Source organism: Pelodiscus sinensis, chromosome 25 (assembly GCF_052426305.1).
Source record: "Pelodiscus sinensis isolate ZL-2025 chromosome 25, ASM5242630v1, whole genome shotgun sequence".
Classification (NCBI taxonomy): Eukaryota; Metazoa; Chordata; order Testudines; family Trionychidae; genus Pelodiscus; species Pelodiscus sinensis.
Window position 1 is genome coordinate 2869215 of NC_143076.1, and position 21446 is coordinate 2890660.

The 21446-nt window shown below is 45.1% G+C and overlaps 1 protein-coding gene across 3 annotated transcripts in view; it reads left to right on the top strand.

The window, feature by feature from the left end:
* STT3A (STT3 oligosaccharyltransferase complex catalytic subunit A) overlaps nucleotides 1-18694 on the top strand; it is a 45987-nt gene extending 27293 nt beyond the window's left edge. For all 3 annotated transcript variants that reach the window (XM_006116691.5, XM_075909257.2, XM_075909258.2), the window contains 8 exons: nucleotides 1251-1342; nucleotides 2206-2361; nucleotides 2882-3070; nucleotides 5738-5854; nucleotides 6355-6457; nucleotides 15473-15661; nucleotides 16404-16519; nucleotides 18409-18694. In XM_006116691.5, coding sequence (XP_006116753.1) covers nucleotides 1251-1342; nucleotides 2206-2361; nucleotides 2882-3070; nucleotides 5738-5854; nucleotides 6355-6457; nucleotides 15473-15661; nucleotides 16404-16519; nucleotides 18409-18447 — 1001 coding nt within the window. In that variant the 3' untranslated portion in view covers nucleotides 18448-18694. The remainder of the gene's footprint in view (nucleotides 1-1250; nucleotides 1343-2205; nucleotides 2362-2881; nucleotides 3071-5737; nucleotides 5855-6354; nucleotides 6458-15472; nucleotides 15662-16403; nucleotides 16520-18408) is intronic.
* Nucleotides 18695-21446: the final 2752 nt, after the last annotated feature.

Consider the following 21446-nt stretch of genomic DNA (forward strand, 5'->3'; position numbering starts at 1 on the left):
TTGTTTCTTAATGCTGTGGCACTATACATGCTCATGGGTTGCCTTATTATGCACATTTAGTCTAGCATTCACTCAGTTTTCTAACTCTTATTCCCATGCTGATGGACTAATTCATGACAAGACAACCTTGCAATACCTGACCAGTGCTGCCCCCCGCCTACGGGATTGGAATGTGTTTTAACCTGGCATTCCTCTTGAACAGTTCTGTTAAGCTTATAAGAAGCACAGGAGATCTTTTCAGGGGAAAAGGCAATACACTGCGTTTATTGAGAATACAATGGCAAAGCAGTTAGTATATGCTTACACATACTCTATTCCTCGGTCTTCCACCAGTCGATGCCTATATTTACCAATCCTTGTGGCCAGCCACATAGGCCCCGCCCCCATCCGTGATCAGTCTGCCTGGACTGATGATCCAGTCTTTGGCAGGATGACCCTGCTCTTAAGGCAAAAAAGTTCTCCTTTTTATAATAGTTCTTTCCCATCAGGATCAGTGGGGTTTGCATCATCATGCTGTTTTTCTGACAAATATTTGTTATTTCCAGTTGTTTCTCTTCTTTGTTCTGCCATGCTAAGCTGGTTTCAATCACAAATATTTTGTTCCAATTGATAAATGCTTGTCTTATTTCAGAGCCATCGATTTGCCCACTGCTTACATCTCGATGGGGATATACAGTAATCTTCAGCGTCTTTACATCTGTTTTCTGCTTCTTCCCAGAACATTTGTTCCAGTGGCCTTTGCACTTATTTATCATATATTCCTCCTTCACTCACACGTAACACGGTTGATTTCTTTGTTACAGAGGAACAATATACACATTTAAACAAGGACGTCAGATTACAATTTTTAAAAAAGTCATCATATCCTTTTACTTATTTCACAATACTAATTTTAAAACTTAAAACAAAATAAGACTCTATTCCAGCCTTGATCTCAGCTTTAAATACAATATTCTGGCTGTTGCACCTTTACCAATGGTAAGGTAAAGGTCCTTTCTGCTTTCAGAAAGGGTGGCTGGCAGGCAAAGTATACTAAGGCACATTACTTAGCATAAAGCTACATTTTAGCTACATGGCTACAGTTTAATGCTTCTGATTTCATTGTTGGTATCAGGTGATGCATTCTAAAATCATGTGATTCACAACATTCTGCTTTGGTCCTATATCTTGTTTAATATAATGCATTTTAACTCTTGGCCTGGAAGAAAATTACCAAGCTGGCTGCTGACCCATATCTCCCTCTCTTGCAGTTGGTCTGTATTACTGTTTCAGTAATCTGTCAGATGCCCGCATTTTTATCATCATGTACGGTGTGACCAGCATGTATTTCTCTGCTGTCATGGTGAGAGCTGCTGTGTGCTGAGGATTGAGTGTGTGCAGTCCCTGACTGATCATCTGGGGGATGGAAAAATGGGTAGAAAGAAGAAATGGGTAAAGTGGAAACCTAGCATGGCTCTGTTGCTGACTTGCTAGTGTCCAGTTTCTCAGTCTGTCTGAACTTTTCTCCATTGTCAAACAGGGTTAATGTTACTCATTCGCAGAGCTGGTTGAAACAGTCATGATATTTCTGTGTTTTTTTTTTTTTTAATCATATGTAATTGTCAGGCTTTGTTAGGGAATGCAACCTGGGAAGATTTTTGAAGCTGCAATTAAAGGTCATTAGTTTCTGTTGCCATCATGGTGAGTGAGTCAATTTTGGGAGGGTTAGTGAATGCTCTTTCTAAAGCCCATTGAGTTCCCCAGGTGGTAGGCTCTGGGTTCCATTACTGAAGCAGATTGTGAATTAGTAGCTTTGGGTTTTGCTGTAGCACATTATGCCCCAGGTGAGAGTTGACCTCTGTTCAGCGTGTTAATTCTTCAGAACAGTCCAGCACTATTAAAGGGTCTAGAAGTAATGTCAAATTAAGATTCCTCCTGCTGTCCTTGTTTCTGTAAAATTCAAAGACTCCATGGCACTAGACATGAGAGTAACACCAGTGTTCACTCCATAATGAATGCCCACCGGAAAACAATCTTGTGTCCCAGCTTGGGAAGGTTCTTGCGAAGTACAGAATGACTATTTGCCTGTACAGTCACTGCATCAGTGGGAAATGGGAAGAGTTATATGCACCTACAGTCTGTATTTTATTTCTGAGCTCGCTGTGCATTCTGCTATGAGCTCATCATTCTGTGGCCAGATAATAAATGTCCTGCTGTCTTCAATAGGTACGTCTTATGCTGGTTCTGGCGCCAGTTATGTGCATTCTATCCGGCATTGGTGTTTCTCAGGTGCTCTCCACTTACATGAAGAACCTGGATATCAGCCGACCAGACAAGAAAACCAAAAAGCAACAGGACTCTACCTATCCTATTAAAAATGAAGTGGGTTTTCATGTATGATTATAATCCAGGCCTCAAGGGGGAAACTACATGGGACCTGGTCTGGAGGAAGAGCCCCAAACCTTTATGGGAGAATGTAATTAAAGGAGTTGGGGGAAGGAGAGGGGAGACATGGGCATATTCTCTAGCCCATGGGTTCCCAAACTGGGGGGGCGTGCCTCCCGGGTGTGTGTGAAGAAATTCCAGGGGGGGTGCAAGGCCCCTCCATGTTTTGTTTTTCAGCCCAAGTCAGTTCCTTTTTTTTTCTCAACACGTTTTGCTGCTTTTTGGGGGAGGGGGGACATGAGGGTTTCTCAGAAAGTGGGCATGATGCCGAAAAGTTTGGGAACCACTGCTCTAGCCCTTCTCCTGAGTAGCACAGAGATAATCAGTGGGAGTGACTTTTATCTAAGCATAGACTAATTAGTGCTTGTAATTCCTGCTCTGTAATAGGAGGTTGAGCTGTGATTCAAAATGAGTGAAACTTCTGAGATGCTTTTGATACTGTCTGTTGCTTCCCTAGGTTGCCAGTGGCATGATCCTGGTCATGGCTTTCTTCTTGATCACCTATACTTTTCATTCGACTTGGGTAACCAGTGAAGCCTATTCCTCCCCTTCCATAGTGCTCTCTGCTCGTGGGGGGGATGGCAGTAGGATCATCTTTGATGATTTCAGAGAAGCGTATTACTGGCTACGTCACAATACACCAGAGGTAAACTGCCACAGGCCTCTGTACAAAATGATCCTTGGTTTTGGGTGGAGCAGGGAAACATCTTACAGAGCTGCTGTACTGTCACTGAGGAGAAAATGGCAACTATTTGGTTGCCAGAATAATTGGCTAAATCAGATTTATTCCTAATAAGGCTCAAATAGGAAGCTCTGGTCAGGTTTAGGGTGTGAATGGTTTTTTATTTAAAGGTATTAAATCTATTTTTGATCATGATTTTGTGTTTATTTCCCTACTGCTGTACTTTTCCATGGTGCCCAACTATGTTTGGTGTTTAAAGCAAGTGATTGTGAGTCTGGGTTCTAATTTCCCATGGTATGTGACCTTAAGAAGTCATTTATACAATATGTCCCTTATCTCCATTTTACAGAACGAATAATAATTGCATGCCTCCCTTTTAAGACAGCGAAGAAGCCTAATTAATGCTTGTAAAGGGCTTTGATATAGTGCCTTTCTTACCAGAGTATGAGTGAATTTTATTACAGTGAGGATAAGGATGCAGTTACATACTTACTCCATTCCCGGGTCCCAATGTTCCTGATAGGGACCACGCTGCTCTCTCTGGAAAATACTAATATTTTGTATGGTGGCATCACACACTAATAGAAAACTGTGGAAATCTAAGTGTGTCCATACAGGAAGGGTCCAGATGGAATGCTCTTCGTTATTTGCAGATTGACTTGCTTTGCACTGTTACTTATAATTTCTTGGGGAAGTAAAGGTTCTTGACCATACAGTTTGTTGCATCTCAGCTGGTCTGTTTTCTGTAGAGTTGCATGTGGCACATGGATCCACTTGGGTCCATTTGTGCTAGGCTGCTGGCGTAGGCTTGTGGGAAGCAAATACTGATACACTTGCAGGGGGAGGGAGAATATAAAGAACAACATGAACGTTGCAAAGAGAGGTCAGGAAAATGTTGGTCAGTTGTTCAGCTTTACCATTATGTTGCTTTGGCCTGGAACTGGGGAGTATAATTCACTTCTGAAGAAGAATTGTCTCTGAGAATCAAGTAGGTGTCTCTCTTGGCCTCCCAAGACACAATGTGTCCAGGTGCAGTGAATATTTCTGTCACACACAACATGGGTTCAGAAATTACCTCAGTCCCTGGGACATTGGAGCAAGACTATCCGGCTCTAGAACAGGGGTGGGCAATAATTTTTTGCCAGGAGCCAGTTTGGAAATTTTTTAAGTGGCCCGGGCCACACAGGATGGGGCGCGGCATCAATTGAAAGGCGCAAGGCCAATATACTTCCAGGTTCCCCACCCCCAGACCATGATTGGTCTGGGGATGAGGAAGTGTCTTTGCCCCTCCACGTTCTCCCTAGGTGTCCATGCCCCAGTCATGGAAGGAGACTACCCGTGCTCCCTTGCCCCTAGGCCAAATAAGGCCTGGGGGCGGGGGAGCACGCGAAGCCTCCTCCGCTCTCCTCCTGCCCTGTGAGCAGCGTGCAGCGCTTCAAAGCTCCACGTGCTCCTGGTTGGGCAGGCAGAGGCTTTGTGCGCTCCCCCACACCCAGCCTCTAATTTGCCTGGGGGTGGGGGAGCAGCAGGGCCTCCACGGGCTAGATCCACCCTCTTGGTAGGCCTAATCCGGCCCATGGAGGCCTTTTTGCCCACCCCTGCTCTAGAAGGTACATGGCTGCAATGTAAGGCAGTTTGATGTTGCCTATGTAGACAGAACAAACTGCATCACAACTCCACAGTCTAAAATTGTTATCCCCGGGGTCTTTACGTAGCTATAACGGTGTAATATGGCATCTTGGTTCAGCCTGCGATAGGGACAGTTTGCTCGTGTAGATAAGCGTTTGGCCTTAGTCATCAGACTTGAAGAGACAAAGTGAGGGGAAATGAGTTGGGAGTTCCTCTGGATACAGCCAAAGCTAGAGGTGATCTGTATGTTGAAATGGTTGCGGGCCCTGCATCCTTGAGCCACTTCTCCATGGTAACCAAACCTTTCTGGGCAGCTTTCATTGAACTCCTTGTTGCAGAATTTCCATCTGTGTATTTTGTAGCTGGGAAATGAGAGATCTGGAAAAGAACTGTTTGCTGTCTTAGTGTGACGAGATGGCCCGGTTTGCTGCAGGGCTCAGCTGTTCAAGCAAGCTTTTTACTTTATTTCTGTTTTGTCTTGGAACCTCTAGCATGTGTGGCTCTGTGACTGCCCAACATGGAAAAATGTTTTTCCATCACAAACTGCTTCTTACTTCCATAAACACTGTAGTGCCCATGGGCCACCTGAGCCCGCCATGGACAGAGGCTGCTCTGGGGCAGCAGCCCCTGTCTGTGTGGTGCCCAAGCTCCCCATGGACAGAGGCTGCTCTGGTCCTCCATGGATAGGGCCTACTACCTCCCCTGATACAGAGGCAGCAGGGCAGTAGGCAGGAGCTGGTCCATGTAGGGAGCCAGTTTAAAAAACAGCGCGGTGGGAGGGGAGGGGCTAACTAGGACCATTGAGCATTCGATTATCAGTTAAACAGTTTGCGGGCTAGCCTCTAACTTCTCTACTCTGGGAACCTGACATGTTGAAGCTGCTCATGGGCAGATCTCTCAAGCCTGTGACTACAGTGAATTGTTGTGGGAATAGGACAGCATCCTTTCTGTGTGTTGGTTGAAAGTAGGTGTACTAATTGGATCTTTTGTATTTGAATGCAGGATGCAAAGGTCATGTCTTGGTGGGACTATGGGTATCAGATAACTGCCATGGCAAATCGGACGATTCTTGTAGACAATAACACCTGGAATAACACGCACATCTCCCGAGTTGGTCAGGTAAGTGTTCCTGGATTACTTTTTAGTGTACCAGAAAATCTTCAATTTTTCTTGGGTCCTACACTGAATGGAGGTTCTAGTTCTCATTTGAGTGACCCATGCTCTTATTTATTGATGAAAATGACTCTATGATGCTCCCATGTGATGAGGTTACTGTGGGTTTAAGGCAGGAGTGGGGAACTTTTTTTTGGGGGGGGCTCTGACCCACTGAAAAATCTGTTGGGGGCCGCACACAAGTGAGAAGCCAAAAATAAGTCCCCTGTTGAGAAGCGGAAAGACACTCCCACATTCCCTTCACACATCAAAACCTGGGATGGTCAAGCTAGTAGATTTTGTGTGCTCTAGCAGGGGGGCTAGAGTGCCAGCGCTGGCTCCCTAATGCTGTGGCAGGTCCTGAGCCTTGAGGGCCAGGTCCAGGCAAGCCAGGGAGCAGATGGCCTTAGGTTCCCCACCCTGGCTTAAGGGCTGTTGCTTGACTCTGGCTTTGTTTTTTCTTCAAGGCAATGGCATCCACTGAAGAAAAGGCGTATGAAATTATGAGGGAACTGGATGTCAGTTATGTGCTGGTAATATTTGGAGGCCTCACTGGATATTCCTCAGATGGTAACATACATCACTCTAAAACTCCTTTCTTACAGCTTTGCTATGTAAACTCCTCCCTGCTAACTCCTCCCTTAATCCAATTACCCCTTCTTGGATGCATAACCCTTATTTTTATGTTATGATGCTCCCATTTTCTGCCTGCACCATGTGCAGTAGCAGGTTATGCAGTCAGCTGCTGCACCATGTGACCACTGAAGAGCTGGCTAAAGTTGTTGTAGTGTTGCGTGTACTCTGCACAGAGAGCAGGGGGAGGACAGACCTGTCCTCTTGTTACTCTTAAAAGGAAAGGTTTGTTATTGTTTTTTTTTTAATCTAATATACATTAATCTCAACACAAAGACTACAATGGATAGCTAGGCTGGAGGATCTGATGGGCTTCTGGGATGCATAATTAGTATAGGGATGAACAAGTTTGTGGTAGGAATGTAAAATCCTGTTCAATTACTTGATAGGTTATTCGGGTGCAGGGGAGCTGTTCCAGCCTCCACCAGTTAACTGTTAACATCCCTAGTTTGTGACAAGGCCAGAGTGATTCATGCAGCTGCTCCATCCTGCTGGTGAATGCCTGTATTTGTTTGTACGATACAGTTTAATCTATGGGTGGCGAGAGGGCTTTCTGATCAAATTGGACAATAATAGCTACCTTTGGGGCAGGCTGGGGAGGGCAAAATCAGACCCAGAGGTTGGATCCAGCTGACCAAATATTTCTCTTCAGCCTTCCCAGCTGATTAGCAGAGCATGCATACTTGCAGCTGACAATGTGTTCAGTTGCCCCTCCCCCCACCTTGCTCCATCCTGCAGCAGAGCTGCTCCTAGGGTTCTCCTGCTAGCTGTGCAGAGAGGGGAGGAGAGACGGAGACATAGGGGTGGAGGTGAGTGCTGAAGGTGTCCGCCTGCCCCTGTACCCTATCTCTGCAGACCTGGGGTCAGAAAGAGGGAGGCGCACAGCAGAGCTGCTCTAGTCTGAGGCATGGATGGTAAGTGACTCGGAGGAGAGTCACTCAGAGGAGAATGCACTATTTCGACGATTTCTGTGCTCGTGTTCTCGTTCTCTCTCTGACACACACACACACTCTCACTCACACACTCACTCTCACACTCTCTCTCTCTCTCTCTCTCTCTCTCTTTTCCCTACATACCCCATTTCTGCAGTGTGGGATGGAGTGGCCCACAGAGCAGTATAGCTTTCCCTGTATTTGAGAGAAGCCACGCTTGCTCTCTGACACTTACCCAGCAGCAGCCAACACACACCCGCTTTGTACACTGTCCCGGTCTCTGTGCTGCACACACAGTCACTGCCACACACACTCAATCTGTGTCTCAAAGTCTGTGTCTCATACACAGAGGCTGCGTCTAGACTGGCAAGTTTTTCCACAAAAGCTTTCCGGAAAATCTTGCCAGCTGTCTACACTGACCGTTTGAATTTGCACAAGAACACTGACGATATAATGTAAGATTCTTGTGCAAATACTATGCTGCTCCTACTCGGGAAAAAGCCCTCTTACACAAATGCTTTTGCGTGAGAGGGCCAGTGTAGACAGCTAAAAACTGTTTTGTGCAAAAAAGCCCCGATGGTGAAAATGGCGATCGGGACTTTCTTGTGCAAAACCGTGTCTAGATTGGCACGGACACTTTTCCACAAAAAGCGCTTTTGCGCAAAAGCGTCCCTGCCATTCTGGAGGCTCTTTTCTGCAAATGCTTTTAACGGAAAAACTTTTCCGTTGAAAGCATTTGTGGAAAATCATGCCAGTCTAGACGCAGCCAGAGTGTCTTTCACACTCTTTCTCTCTCTCTCTGTACCCCCCTGCAACCCCATCACCTCTTCTGCCCAAGGTCCTTCCATTTCTGGGGGATGGGGAGGGCTGGGCAGAGCGAGCCTGTGACCACATACCAAAATTCATTAAGTAGCTCCCTGAAAAAATTATTGCCCACTCCCATCTAAAAGGGTATACTTGGTGTGGGGTTTTTTTAGATAACTTGATTTTTATCAATTTAGGGAATACGACATAGAACCATAGAGCTGGAAGAGACCTTAGAAGGCCATCCAGTCCAGCCCCCTGCCCAAGGCAGGGCCAATCCCAATTAAATCAACCCAGCCAGGGCTTTGTCAAGCCAAGACTTAAACACCTCTAGGGATAGAGACTCCACTACTTCCCTAGGGAACCCATTCCAGTGCTTCTCCATCCTCCTAGTGAAATAGTGTTTCCTAATATCCAACCTGGACCTCTCCCACTGCAACTTGAGACCATTGTTCCTTGTTCTGCCATTCATCACCACTGTGAACAGCCTTTCTCCAGCCTCTTTGGAACCTCCCTTCAGGAAGTTGAAGGCTGCTATCAAATCCTCCCTCGCTCTTCTCTTCTGCAGACTAAAGAAACCCAAATCCCTCAGCCTCTTCTCGTAGGTCATGTGCTCCAGCCCCCTAATCATTTTCATCGCCCTCCGCTGGACCCTCTCCAATGCATCCACATCCTTCCTGTAATTGGGGCCCCAGAACTGGATTGTGATACTCCAGATGTGGCTTCACCAGAGCCGAGAATACTCATTACCTGTCTCTCGCACTCGCACTAGCACTTACATTTTATTAAACTAAATATAAACTGTTACATGTTTCACATGTGCAATTACAGCAATTACAGCAGTCTCCTGAGTCGCCAGCTGATGGTAGTCCTTACACTTTTTTTCTTTAATTTAAAATTTTATTAACTAACAGACAAGTCCTTGGAACACTAAGGCTACGTCTACGCTGCCAGTTTTTTTGGGTAATGAGGCATAAGGATCTTGTGCAAAATGGGTTTTGCAGCTGCTTTTTGCGCAAAAGCACCTTGAGAAAAAAGAAATGGCAGAAAATATGCTAATGAGATTGCTGCTTATGCTAATGAGTCCCTAATTAGCATATTTTCTGCCAAAACTGGCAGTGTAGACAAAGCCTAAATGTACAGTGTCCTTAAAATCTTCTACAATTAGTTTTCAACTTTCCCATTCCCACTGTCATTTTGATTCATAGATTGAAACAGAAATATGAGTGTTCCTGCTTTTTCAACTTCCAGTCTGTTTCTTAGGTTTGTGTGGTGTAATACTAAATAATGACAATATTCTCTCCGAGCCTGGAGAGGAAACTACTGCTATGAAAAGTTGGCTTAGCAACTAAAGGAACTCCTTTTCAAGGTGCCGGGCTAGTCATTCCCACTAATTCAGGGGAGTGACTTTTTTCAAAACATCATCAGCAAACATTTACTGTTTATATTGTTTCGCTCCAGCCCTGAAATTTATTAAGACTGGCATAACTAAGGAGTGATTCTGAGATGTCCATACCATGGCAGCATCAGCATCTTCAGAAGTTAGACATCTACCTGGGATTAAGAATGTTCACAAGAAAATGAGGTGGAATCAGTGTTTGATCCATTCGCTTCTTTATTGCCTGTGTGCCTGTAATTTTACTATCTGGTGAGGTATTTCTTTCATCGGTATAAGGTTGGTTTTTTTTCCCATTTTATGAGAATAGGCCAATTTTTAACACATTGTTCAAAATAATCAACAAAATTCCATCAATTTAAGTGAGAATTCGTTTGGATACTCCTGGTCTCTGCAGTGAAGCTGAAGCAAAATGGTTGTTACGGCAGTATTGTGTGACTTCATTTTATTTTAGTCCTGGAGAAGACATACTTAAGTCTTTGGCTAAAAGATGCACTGAATGAGCACTGCAGCCATATGATATTAAAGGGCATATTTCACTTTCTTCTTCTAAGTATCTTCTCATGTTTGCAGCATTGTCTGTGACGAAACTGCACATGTGACTGCTGAACTTTTGTTCAGTTCAATATAGCTTTCATTGCCATTTCTTTTAAATAGTCTGTTAGGTGAGCATTTCCCAATGTTTCTGAAAGCTGTTGTTTCTGAAAAATATGCAACCCCTTCCGTTGTCACACTGGCACATATTACTGGACTATTGTCTATATTGCTCCACTCAATAAACTGGTAAATTTCTCACTGAGATTTCTTGCACACTGTTCAAGTTCCTTTTCATACACTATATCTGGCTGTTGCCTGCACAAAATTCTTTGTCAATTCCACAGTCTAGGGACACGCATCTTTACCCAGTTCCTAGTGCTCAAGATTTTGTTAATTTAAATATCCCCCTTACCCAATTCCTAGGACTCAAAAGCATAAATTCCTGTGGGTTTGCAAGATCTTTTACCACTGAAAGAGCCTTACATAGTAACATTCTTACTTTGTATTTATTAGTAATTACCAAGCAAAACAAAATACACATGCATCATCAAGGCAGGCAAACTCCCCCTGTTGACCAGGCAAGATCAGTCTCATCTGGATTCTGGTTGCTGTCTGTCATGCGGGAGTCCTGGCAACTCTGATCTTAGGCTGTGTCTTGGAAGTGAGTTCTTTTTCCAGGTCTTTCTTTTTCTGTTCCTTTCTCCCTTTCCCACTTCTCCCTCTTGGCCCCCAGTTCATATATTGAAACTTGAGTACTGCTTAGCTATACCTTAACCAATTATGTTACTAACCTTTCAGAACCTACTGTATCCGAATTACCTAACCAATCATTACCCCACCACCTTAATTGATTATACTGCACACAGAAATAATTAAAAACCAGACAGAGCTCATACAGGCAAATAATAGGAAAGTGAAGACCATAATAATAGCATGAGGATTCCACCTCCCCAACTGTCAATAATGAGTTTCTTGCCAGACTAAATGTTGTTAAACTAAGGTTTTTTTGCCTATTTTGAGATCTGTTTCTTTACCTGGTGATAGAATTCCATCGTAATGGCATCCACTTTCTTAACAGCCTGGTATTACACTATTTTAATGCAATTTAGATGGAAAGTGAGTTACTCCCTATTTTACAGCTAATGGCCGCTTCAGTCTGGCAGCAGATAAAGGCCCTATGCATTTAGGCCTTCCAATATGGCTACAGAAAAAGGCCATATTGTTACACTTGTGTATATTGCTCCACCCATCAAACTGGCAAATTTTGCCTCAGTATTTCTTGCACACTGTTTAAGTTCATTCTCACACTATATAGGTCAACTTCCCACCAACATCTGCTCTACCAGATGGAGAGTAGCATGGTCGTAAGGACTCAACCATATCCAGGGCTTGACGAACGGCGGCGAAAGCCGCTCACCAGCCCAGCACTGCGCATGCCGCAAATGAACAGGGCTCCTGGCTGAAATCTACTCGCCTTGGGTGATTAGATTCAGTACTTTGTTGAGCCCTGACCATGTCAATGAAGGTGTTAATTAACAATGCAAAAATGAGAAATTGTGGCATAAATGAACCAAGCAATCTTTATCTATAGTAGGGGTGGGCAGTAATTTTTGCAGGGTGGCCACTTCATGAATTTTGGTATGTAGTCATGGGCCAGCTCTGGCCCCCTCTGGAAAGGGTGGAGCCTTGGGCAGAAGAGGTGGGGCTAAGGGCTACATAAAAAGAGAGAGAGCGAGAGAGACACTATGTGAAAAACTGACACACATTGTGTGGTACAGACTGGGTGTGTGTGACAGTGACACAGATAACGTGTGCTGAGTGCTCTCCCAGACACAGATAGTTTCTGGGAGAAGCCATGCTCTCCTCTAAGGGCTTGTCTACACTGGCATGTTTTGTCACCAAAAACTGCCTTTTGTTGATAAAACAGCTAGAGCATACACGCAACAATGCAACTTTTATCTGCAAAAACACCCAGTTTTGGTTCCAAAAAAATCTTCCACCCTTATGAGTGACTTTTCGTCTTTTCCCCTCCCTTTATTACCAACAAAAAGCCAGTGTGGACTCTGCTGTTTGTTTTGTTGAGAGAACTGACTTCCGCCAGTATTCTGTCCTGATGGCTGTGCTCAGTGTTTTGCTTGCATACCCTCTCCTTTCAAAGGTCTGGGAAGTATCTGACAGCTGAGTGAGCTGCTCTGTTTGGGGGACAAACAAAGTAGAGCAAATCATTGGAACGTTCCTGTTCTTCCCTGCTAGAAACACAGTAGCAGGCAGACTGCTGCTGTGGGGGGAAGACTAAAGAGACTGCTGTGCTGTTTTAACACTCCTTGGCATCAGCTCTGCTTTCCCACTAAGGATATTAAATATCTGTTTAATTGAATAGTCGACTAACCTCATGAATTCTTATCAGGAACCTCCTGTCAGGAAGTTGAAGGCTGCTCTCAAATCCCCCCTCACTCTTCTCTTCTGCAGGCTAAACTAACCGAAATCCCTCAGTCTCTCCTCGTAGGTCATGTGCTCCAGCCCCCTAATCGTTTTGGTCCCCTCCGCTGGACCCTCTCCAATGTGTTCACATCCTTTCTATAGTGGGGGGGCCCAGAACTGGACACAGTACTCCAGATGTGGCGTCACTAGAGCCGAATAAAGGAGAATAATCACTTCTCTAGATCTGCTGGCAATGCTCCTTCTAATGCAACCTAATATACCATTAGACTGCTTGGCTACAAGGGCACACTGTTAACTCATATCCAGCTTCTCATCCACTGTAACCTCCAGGTCCTTTTCTGCAGAACTGCTGCTTAGCCATTCGGTCCCCAGCCTGTAACAATGCTTGGGATTCTTCTGTCTCAAGTGCAGGATTCTAGACTTGTGCTTGTTGAACCTCATCAGATTTCTTTTGGCCCAATCCTCTAATCTGTCTAGGTCACTCTGGACCCTATCCCTGCCCTCCAGTGTATCTACCTCTCCCCCTAGCTTAGTGTCATTTGCAAACTTGTTGAGGGTGCAATCCATCCCCTCATCCAGGTCATTCATAAAGATGTTGAACAAAACCAGTCCTAGAACCAATCCTTGGGGCACTCCGCTAGAAACCGACCGCCAATCTGACATCAAGCCGTTGATGACTACCTGTTGGGCCCGACATTCTAGCCAGCTTTCTATGCATCTTACAGTCCATTTATCCAATCCATGATCTTGCTGGAAAGACTGCTGCAAAAGCACCAACAGATGACTCTGAAGTTGTAGATATACTGTCTAAGTCTTTATGCTTAAATGGGACCGTGATGAAAAAATGATTTTGAATAGTCATTCTCTCTCTCTCTCTCATTCAGTTACTCATTTACATTTTTCTACAAGGATGCAGATCTGATTCCAAGTTACCAAAATTTAAGACTTCACTTAGATTGCGCTTAATTTTGGAGTAAACCCCATTGAACTCACTGGCACTTCTGTTTTTTGAGAAAACGAGTATAGAATAGGATTCTCTTGGAAAAACTTAGTTATGCTGAAGTAAAATAGGGAATAGACTTAGGGCATCACCATTATGGTCTGTGGCCATGATACTGCAAAATAAGGGGCATGTTTTATTTAATGTAAGGAAATGATAGTGGCAACTGGCAATTTTAGATTTCTCTTACTGCAGCTTTCTATATTATGCACTTGAGTGATCAATTCTAAACCTAATTACTGTAACTAATTAAACAAGCCATAAGGATCAGCTAAGTAAAACTTTTTTTCTAGCAACATCCAACACAACAAATAGCTTGTCTAAACACACTTCTACTAAAAGGCAGGGCTCAACAAATAATGCAGTCTACTCACCTGTGGCGAGTAGATTGCAACCTGGAAGAGCCAGGTTCGGGTGATCTGCGCATGTGCAGATCACCGGACAGCGCAGCTGGCGAGCGGGGCTTACCGCGGTCCGGCTAGCCCTGCTAAAAGGTACAAAGAGAGTCTTGAAGAATGATGCATTTCACAGGGAATTATTGAAGTTACTAACCAGTTGATCCACTCAGCCATATCCACATTTTCATCCAAATCATTTTCTCTCAATAAGCAGTTTTTCGTTATGATGTTTCATTCTTGCAACAAGGCTCTACAACATCTTCTTGCCCTGCTTACACTTGACATGGTTTCCTTTTTCCTCCAGGGAACAAATTTCTTCAAAATATTCCCAGACAAGGTCTCTCTTATGCCGAGAAGCCATGACAGTTTTTCAAAGCCAAAAGTATGGGGACATATAGGTGTACACACTAATGTCTTCCCTTTTTCTTTCAAGTCCTCTCCACTGTTCCTTTCTATGTTTTCTCCATCCTTTTCTATATGTTGTCTCTGTCTCCAAGTCAATATCTTGACCCAGCACAGCAGAGGAGATAGTCTACCACTACATAAGCATGGAACAAAAAAATCCTATCCAGCCTGTGTCTGTCTTTGCACATGTTACTTTTAATTTACTGAGAAACAGAAATTGGAAGCCCAGAACTTTCAAGAAACAAGAGCTGGTGGTTAGGCCGGAGAGACTAGAGCCATTAATTCATTATTATGAGAGTGTAAATGTAGATGTAGCATGTTTGTGATGAGATTTAATTGTAACTTACTTTTAAATGAGAAATTTAGTATTTACTGATGATTTTTAAAGAATCACAACTGATTGTATTTTTAATTGATTTTTTTTGTTGTTGTCCACCATGTTAAGATTCTAACATGTACAATTCTAGGAGATTAGAATTCCGAGTAGCTTCATCCACCTCCTTTCTTTACTCAGATCTGTTTATCTGGTTTCAGCTGTGTATATCAATGGTTAAGATGCTTACCAGTTAACTGGCAGCTGAGCTGAAGCAGCTTCCTGCATGCCCATGATGGGCCAGAGCAGCCCCTGCTTGCAATGCAGTGTGGCAGGCTGGCCTGGTCCAAGCAGCCCACCGCACTGCAGGCAGGGGTTGCTCCAGCCAGGCTGCAGCAGACCCCCACCCACCTTGTTTAAGCAGTAAACCAATTAAACATAACACTTAACCAGTTAACTGATTAAACAGGATTTTACATCCCTAGTTTCAGCCTGAATTGAGACTCCTGAAGAGAACCAGCGGTTATTGACATTTCTGAATAGGAACTTTTGAGCCTTGTGCCTCCAGGTGGGCAGTTTTCTCCCTAATCGAATGGTCCTTTACATGATGGAAGCCTGAAATCCGGGAGATGACCCCTCTGAGTGCCATGCTTGGCCGCTTTGACTGCTTGCTTGAAATGTGTGATGTGTAAAACACTTGAACATTTGTCTCCTATCTCCTTTAGATATCAACAAGTTTCTGTGGATGGTACGAATTGGTGGAAGCACAGACACTGGGAAGCACATAAAGGAGCATGATTACTACACGCCAACAGGAGAGTTCCGTGTGGATAGGGAGGGTTCCCCTGTGTTGCTCAACTGCCTTATGTACAAGATGTGCTACTACCGCTTTGGGCAGGTTTATACAGAAGCCAGTATGTAGTAATGCTATTTATGTGGATATTGTAGAAGGGCATAAGGAATACTGTCTAGGGGTTAGAGTGGGGAATGTGGGTGCCCAGATAGTTGGGAAGAAAACTTCAGTTGTGATACTGACTTGCTGTGTGAACTTGAGCAAGTCCCTTTCTTTTTTTGTCTCCACTCTGTATAGTGGATAGGTCGTTGACCTGTCTCAGGGGCATAAGCAAGGACTTCTCTTGGTAGTGCTGTTATTCCAGCAGCACACACCAGTTCAAAGTTCTGTTTTGGAATATAAAATGCATTGCCAGGCTCTGGTCTTCTTTGAACATATTGGCAGCTCTGACCCTGCTGCACTGATGTTGGCATATGAAAACATCTTGATACCTGACTCTAAAAAGTTAGGAATGCAACTGGACCCTGTCCAAAAGGAATGCAAAACCTAATACCGCCCACTTCCCCTGTTTCCCTGTTCTGACTTGCTCTGAGGCAGCTGATACTTCATAGAGATGAAAATCTAACTTATATGGGGGGCACAGACTGTTAGAACTCTCACTATGCTGAATATTCAGAATGGAGTCTTCTGAGAAAAAGAAAGGAGCCTGGCCACCTCATGCCTTGAGTGCATTCTGTGCCAACCGGATTTTGAGAAGCCTTTGGAAATGATTTTCATTTGGGTTGGAAAGACCTGTATTATTTCTTCCAGAAATGTGGACTCTGAAGCCATTGGTCATTTTCTCCCCTCCCCATTCTTTCTAGAACGCCCCCCAGGTTATGACAGAGTGAGAAATGCCGAGATTGGAAACAAAGACTTTGAGCTCGATGTGCTGGAGGAGGCATATACCACAGAGCACTGGCTAGTCCGAATATACAAAGTAAGCAGGCAGCAGGTGCTGTTGTCCCTCTACAAGGGAGGGAGAGATTGGGAACAGTTTGGGTATCAGGTTTGCTTGTGTGGGGAGTTGAGATATGGCCTTTTTGGAAGTGAAACTGGGACTTTTTTTTCTTTTAAACAAAGGATGGAGTCCAGCTTTCTAAGCAAGTTTCGGCTACTGTTGTGGGCTCCAAGCTCTAGAAACAGCCAAGAATGCCATAATAACTGGACTGCTAAATTTAGAAATGTCAAACTTTTAATCAGGGCTGATGCTGCCTTTCCTTTAGGGCTCTTTGTTTCCATAATGGGCACTTTCTATGTAGTTATACAGATTCTTGAACATTCCTTGTATACCCAAAGGAGCCTCAGAGAGTATATTTTATATAATGCAGCAGGGGAATTAGGAAGGGTAGGCCACCAAATGTCTATGAAGGTGAAGCTGAATAGATTAGATCACAAGTCTTATTTCCCCTATACTAAAGTAAACAAATAATGCAGACAGTGGCACAGCTCTCCAGTTCCCATGCCGTTTGATTGGTGATTGTATGTGATCACATCATACCTTCCCTGAAACAGCCAATACAGTTTTTTTCCCTTTTCATTAAAATACTTAAAGGCACCAGTGGTTCAGTGAGCAGGGCCCAAGAGTAGTTGTAAATAGAAATATTTACATATTTGTTCTGTGACCTTGAACAAGTCTGTTCAGAGGTGCATCCATTTCTCCATCTGTAAAATGGGGTTGATCCTTATAGTAAGTCCATCAATGACTATTAGCTGAGATGGTCAGGGATGCAACCCCAGGCTGCAGGTGTCCATAAACATCCAGCTACCACAAACTGGGGCTAGATAATGGAGAATGGGATCACTCAAATGCCCTATTTTGTTTATTCCCTTTGAAGCACCAGTCACTGTCAGAAGATGGGATCCTGGGCTAGATGGACCGTTGGTCTGATCTACTATGGTCTTTCTTAAGAATCTTAGACAGCATTTGCTAAGTCCACACATGACTCCCATCAGCATGTTACTGAAGCCTAGAGAAATACAAAGTAGTATGTATGCAGTGGATTATATTTCCATCCAGCAGTCTAAAGAATTTGGGCTGAATTTACATTTAATTTAATCTTAAATTTCACCTTTTAAAGCCATGCTGACCAGCCAGTTCTGAAGCAGTAGCTACTTCTGTAGAGAACTAGCCACACTCAACCAGCCAAATAGCCAGCATGGCTAGCATGTTGGACACAACGGTTTTAAAGTTTATCATGCTGCTACTTCAGCTAGGAATTGGAAGCATGTCTGTGGAATGTTACAGACAAGGGAAGCAGCTGTCTCTTCTATCTAGCCCTCACTTAATAGGGTAGCTTGTAAAAAGGCAGGAAAACAGTAAGTGAAATGATATGCCCATCAGGTGTTTAGAAGTACATGAGCTACAGGCTGAAAAGCATTTATGAACAGAAGAAATGTGTGACTTTCAGTGTTGAGGTGCCAACACCTGGGTGTCTGGCTGATGAGTCTTGCCCACATGCTCAGGGTTTAGCTGATCGCCATATTTGGGGTCGGGAAGGAATTTTCCTCCAGAGTAGATTGGCAGAGGCCCTGGAGGTTTTTCGCCTTCCTCTGTAGCATGGGGTACAGATCACAGCTAGAGGATCTCTGCATCTTGGGGTCTTCAAAGTATTTGAAGGCTTCAATATCTGAGATATAGGTGAGAGGATTATTCTAGGAGGGGTGGGTGAGATTTTGTGGCCTGCACTGTGCAGGGGGTCAGACTAGATGATCATAATGGTCCCTTCTGACCCTGGAGTCTATGAGTCTGAGTCAATACAAAGTGTATAAATTAATACTAATTTATGATGATCCCAGTGCACTGCAAGAATGATTTCTGTTTTACAGGTAAAGGACTTGGATAACCGTGGATTATCAAGAACATAGATTTGCCTTCAGCTTTAATGCAAACTGCACTGACTGAACCCTTGCCTGTGAAGCAGATTTTTTTTTATATAATTTGTAAGTGCAGAAAGGAGTTGGATTTAACTGCCTGTGAAGGCCCATCCTCATGTATTCAGTCTGTCTTTGATGGAATGATTTTTACAAATCGGAACCGGTTATCAAATCAGAAATAATGGCTTTACGATGGGTTGATTAAATGGGAATGAAAAAAGTGTGCATTTCTGTTTTCCCTTCGAGTGATAATACCAGATGTAGTAATCCAGATGACTGTATGTCTCCTGCCTTTCCTGTTTATCAATTCTGAGTAGTCTGTAAAGCAGGAATCTTTGTCCATTTAGAATTTCAGATCAAATCTATGAAACCTCTCTTACCCATATAAGCAGCTGCAGTCCTTCCTTTGGTTTCCTATATAGGGGTATGTCTACACTACCACCCTAGTTCGAACTAGGGTGGTAATGTAGGCAACCGGAGTTGCAAATGAAGCCCGGGACTTGAATTTCCCGGGCTTCATTTGCATAAAGCCGGGCGCCGCCATTTTTAAATGTCCGCTAGTGTGGACTCCGTGTCGCGCGGCTACACGCGGCACGGACCAGGTAGTTCAGACTAGGCCTCCTAGTCCAAACTACCGTTACTCCTCGTGAAATGAGCAAGGGTGATGCTTACCAATTAACCAGTTACCAATTCACATCCCTAATAGTAACTGAAGTCTTTCTTTTTAGGATAAGAGAAAGTTAAAAGATTACTTGATTATAGTTTAAAAGTATCTACATTTAAAAATGAGCTCTTCAGTTAAGTAGAGAGAGGTATAAATCCAGTGATTAAAAGCTGAACCTAGAGTTGGCTCCCAGGGGGCTCCCACTGTACCTTCTCCAGAGACTCTTGTCCCGGAAGCGGGCAAGTAAAGTTTTAGCCTGGCACAGGCTGCAGTGGCTGAGATGTGGAGCCACCTGTGGCCAGGCTACTGCAGACTTGCCATGGGAGGAGAACCTGGCATGTGGATGGGCTCTGCATAGGCATGTGTGGGAGCCTGGTCTGACTTCTAGCATCTTGCAATTGCCCCCTGGACCAGCCACCTGCCCCTCCCCCCTTCACTGGGACCCGCTGACTCAGAGCATAGCAGCTGAGATTGCAAATTACTGGTGACACTAACATGGGCCATGCAGCAGTTTACCTGCTCCCGCAGCCTTATTGTAGGGTGGGGGATGTGGCAGGATCACTGAGAGACCTGGGGTTGTTTCTTACTGGTGAGAGCATGGAGTCGTTTGTTCTGCTGCTCTCCGCAAGCCGGGTCTGGCTGGGAAGGCTGGGCCTTTCTTCATCTCCCAGCCCACTCCCCCTTGGACCTACCGAGTGGGAAGCCAGAGCTGGTGCTCCAGCCAGAATGGGCTCCTTGCTGTCTGGGGAAAGAGGGGAGCTGAGCTCCCCTGACCCCCACATCCCCATTCTCTTCCCTGCCCCCTGCCCCCTTCTCCCACCAAGACCCTGTGCCCCCAGCTTGGTCCTATACTGTCCCTCCAGGCAAGGCACCCTCCCTTGCTCCTGCTTCTTCCCTCCTGGCCAGACTGTGTCCTCCCTTGTTCCTGCACCTCTCCCCTGGCCAGACACCTACCCCCATCCTGCTCTTGCATCCACTGTTGCTCTTGGTCCCTCCCCCCCCCCCAGCCAGACACTCTACTACGAAGCCTGCTTCTGCACCCTACCTCCCACCCTCATCTCCTCCTGCACCCCACCTCCCACATTGTGCTCCTCATCCCTGTCCCACTCACTAGCAGCCCTGTCCTGCACATTGAACCCCCCATTTTTGTCCCCAACCCACAGCCTAAGGGGATCCATAAAATTCACTAACTCCAGAACCCCAGAAGAGTAAATCTGGCCTATGGGAAGACCTGAACCTCAGTCCTCCCTGCCCCTTCCCCATGCTCCACGGGACTGGAGCACCAGATCTCTTCTCCCCCGACTCCACTGCCAAGCAGGGCTGGGTGGCTCTCCCTATGGCTGCTGGGGAAGGGAAGGGAAGGGAAGGCCGCAGGCAGCTCCAGCTCTCCATGTGGGCCTTGGGGAGGGCCAGGTTGGGAGTGGGTGAGGTTTGGCTCCTGTGGACACAAAGTGATGGGATGATGTCACTGTCATCCCACAGGAATTTTTTTTTATAGAGAGAGATTTATTAATTAACCTCCCCCCCTCCCCCGAAAAACTCTGTGCAGTAATCCCCATCTCTTGTCATAACACTGATCCATTGTGTTTAGGTTCTCTAGTATATTTTTAAAATATAGACAATAGATAAAACCATGTGTACTTAAGGTACTCATTTCAGATTTCTCTTTTAAAAGACAGTCTGAAAGATTAATTTGCATTTTCATCTGCCCAATGTCTTCTATAGAGGCCAGTGAAGACAAATGTGACTCAAAGAAAATTCTCTCACCACAGACCAGGATTCCTTGTAAGGTGCGCACCTCTGCCAACCCCTTCAGCAGATCCACACAGCTACGGCCCCAGCTGCTCCTGGGGCAGGGCCATGTGGCGGGTGACTGTATACCTCAGTAGCAGCTGGGTAGTCACCACGCAGCCTGCATGGCAGCTGTCGGAGCCAGAGCCTGGGCCATGGTACTAAAAATAGCACCATGGCCGGGCTCCAGTTCCAGCTCACTAGGCAGCTGCCCACAGTGTGGTCCAGCACCTGGGAGCAGCTGGGGCCAAGATCACAGTAGTAAAAATAGTGCAGCGGCTCAAGTCCCGGCACACGGAGTGTGCTGCCCCATGGGCCAGGACTGGAAGCAGTGCAGCTGCCCCTCAGAATTCCAACTTAGGGTATACTGGAAATGAGCATGCTCAATAAGAGCTACTGTAGCTGCTGCACTTAGGTGGATTCAAATACTGCTCCCAGCTCTTTACAATCATTAAAAAGGGGCTCAGGGGATGGGCAGGGTGTGAGCAAGGAGCAGAAATTAACCGGCCTGGGGGTCAATTACATTTATGGTGCC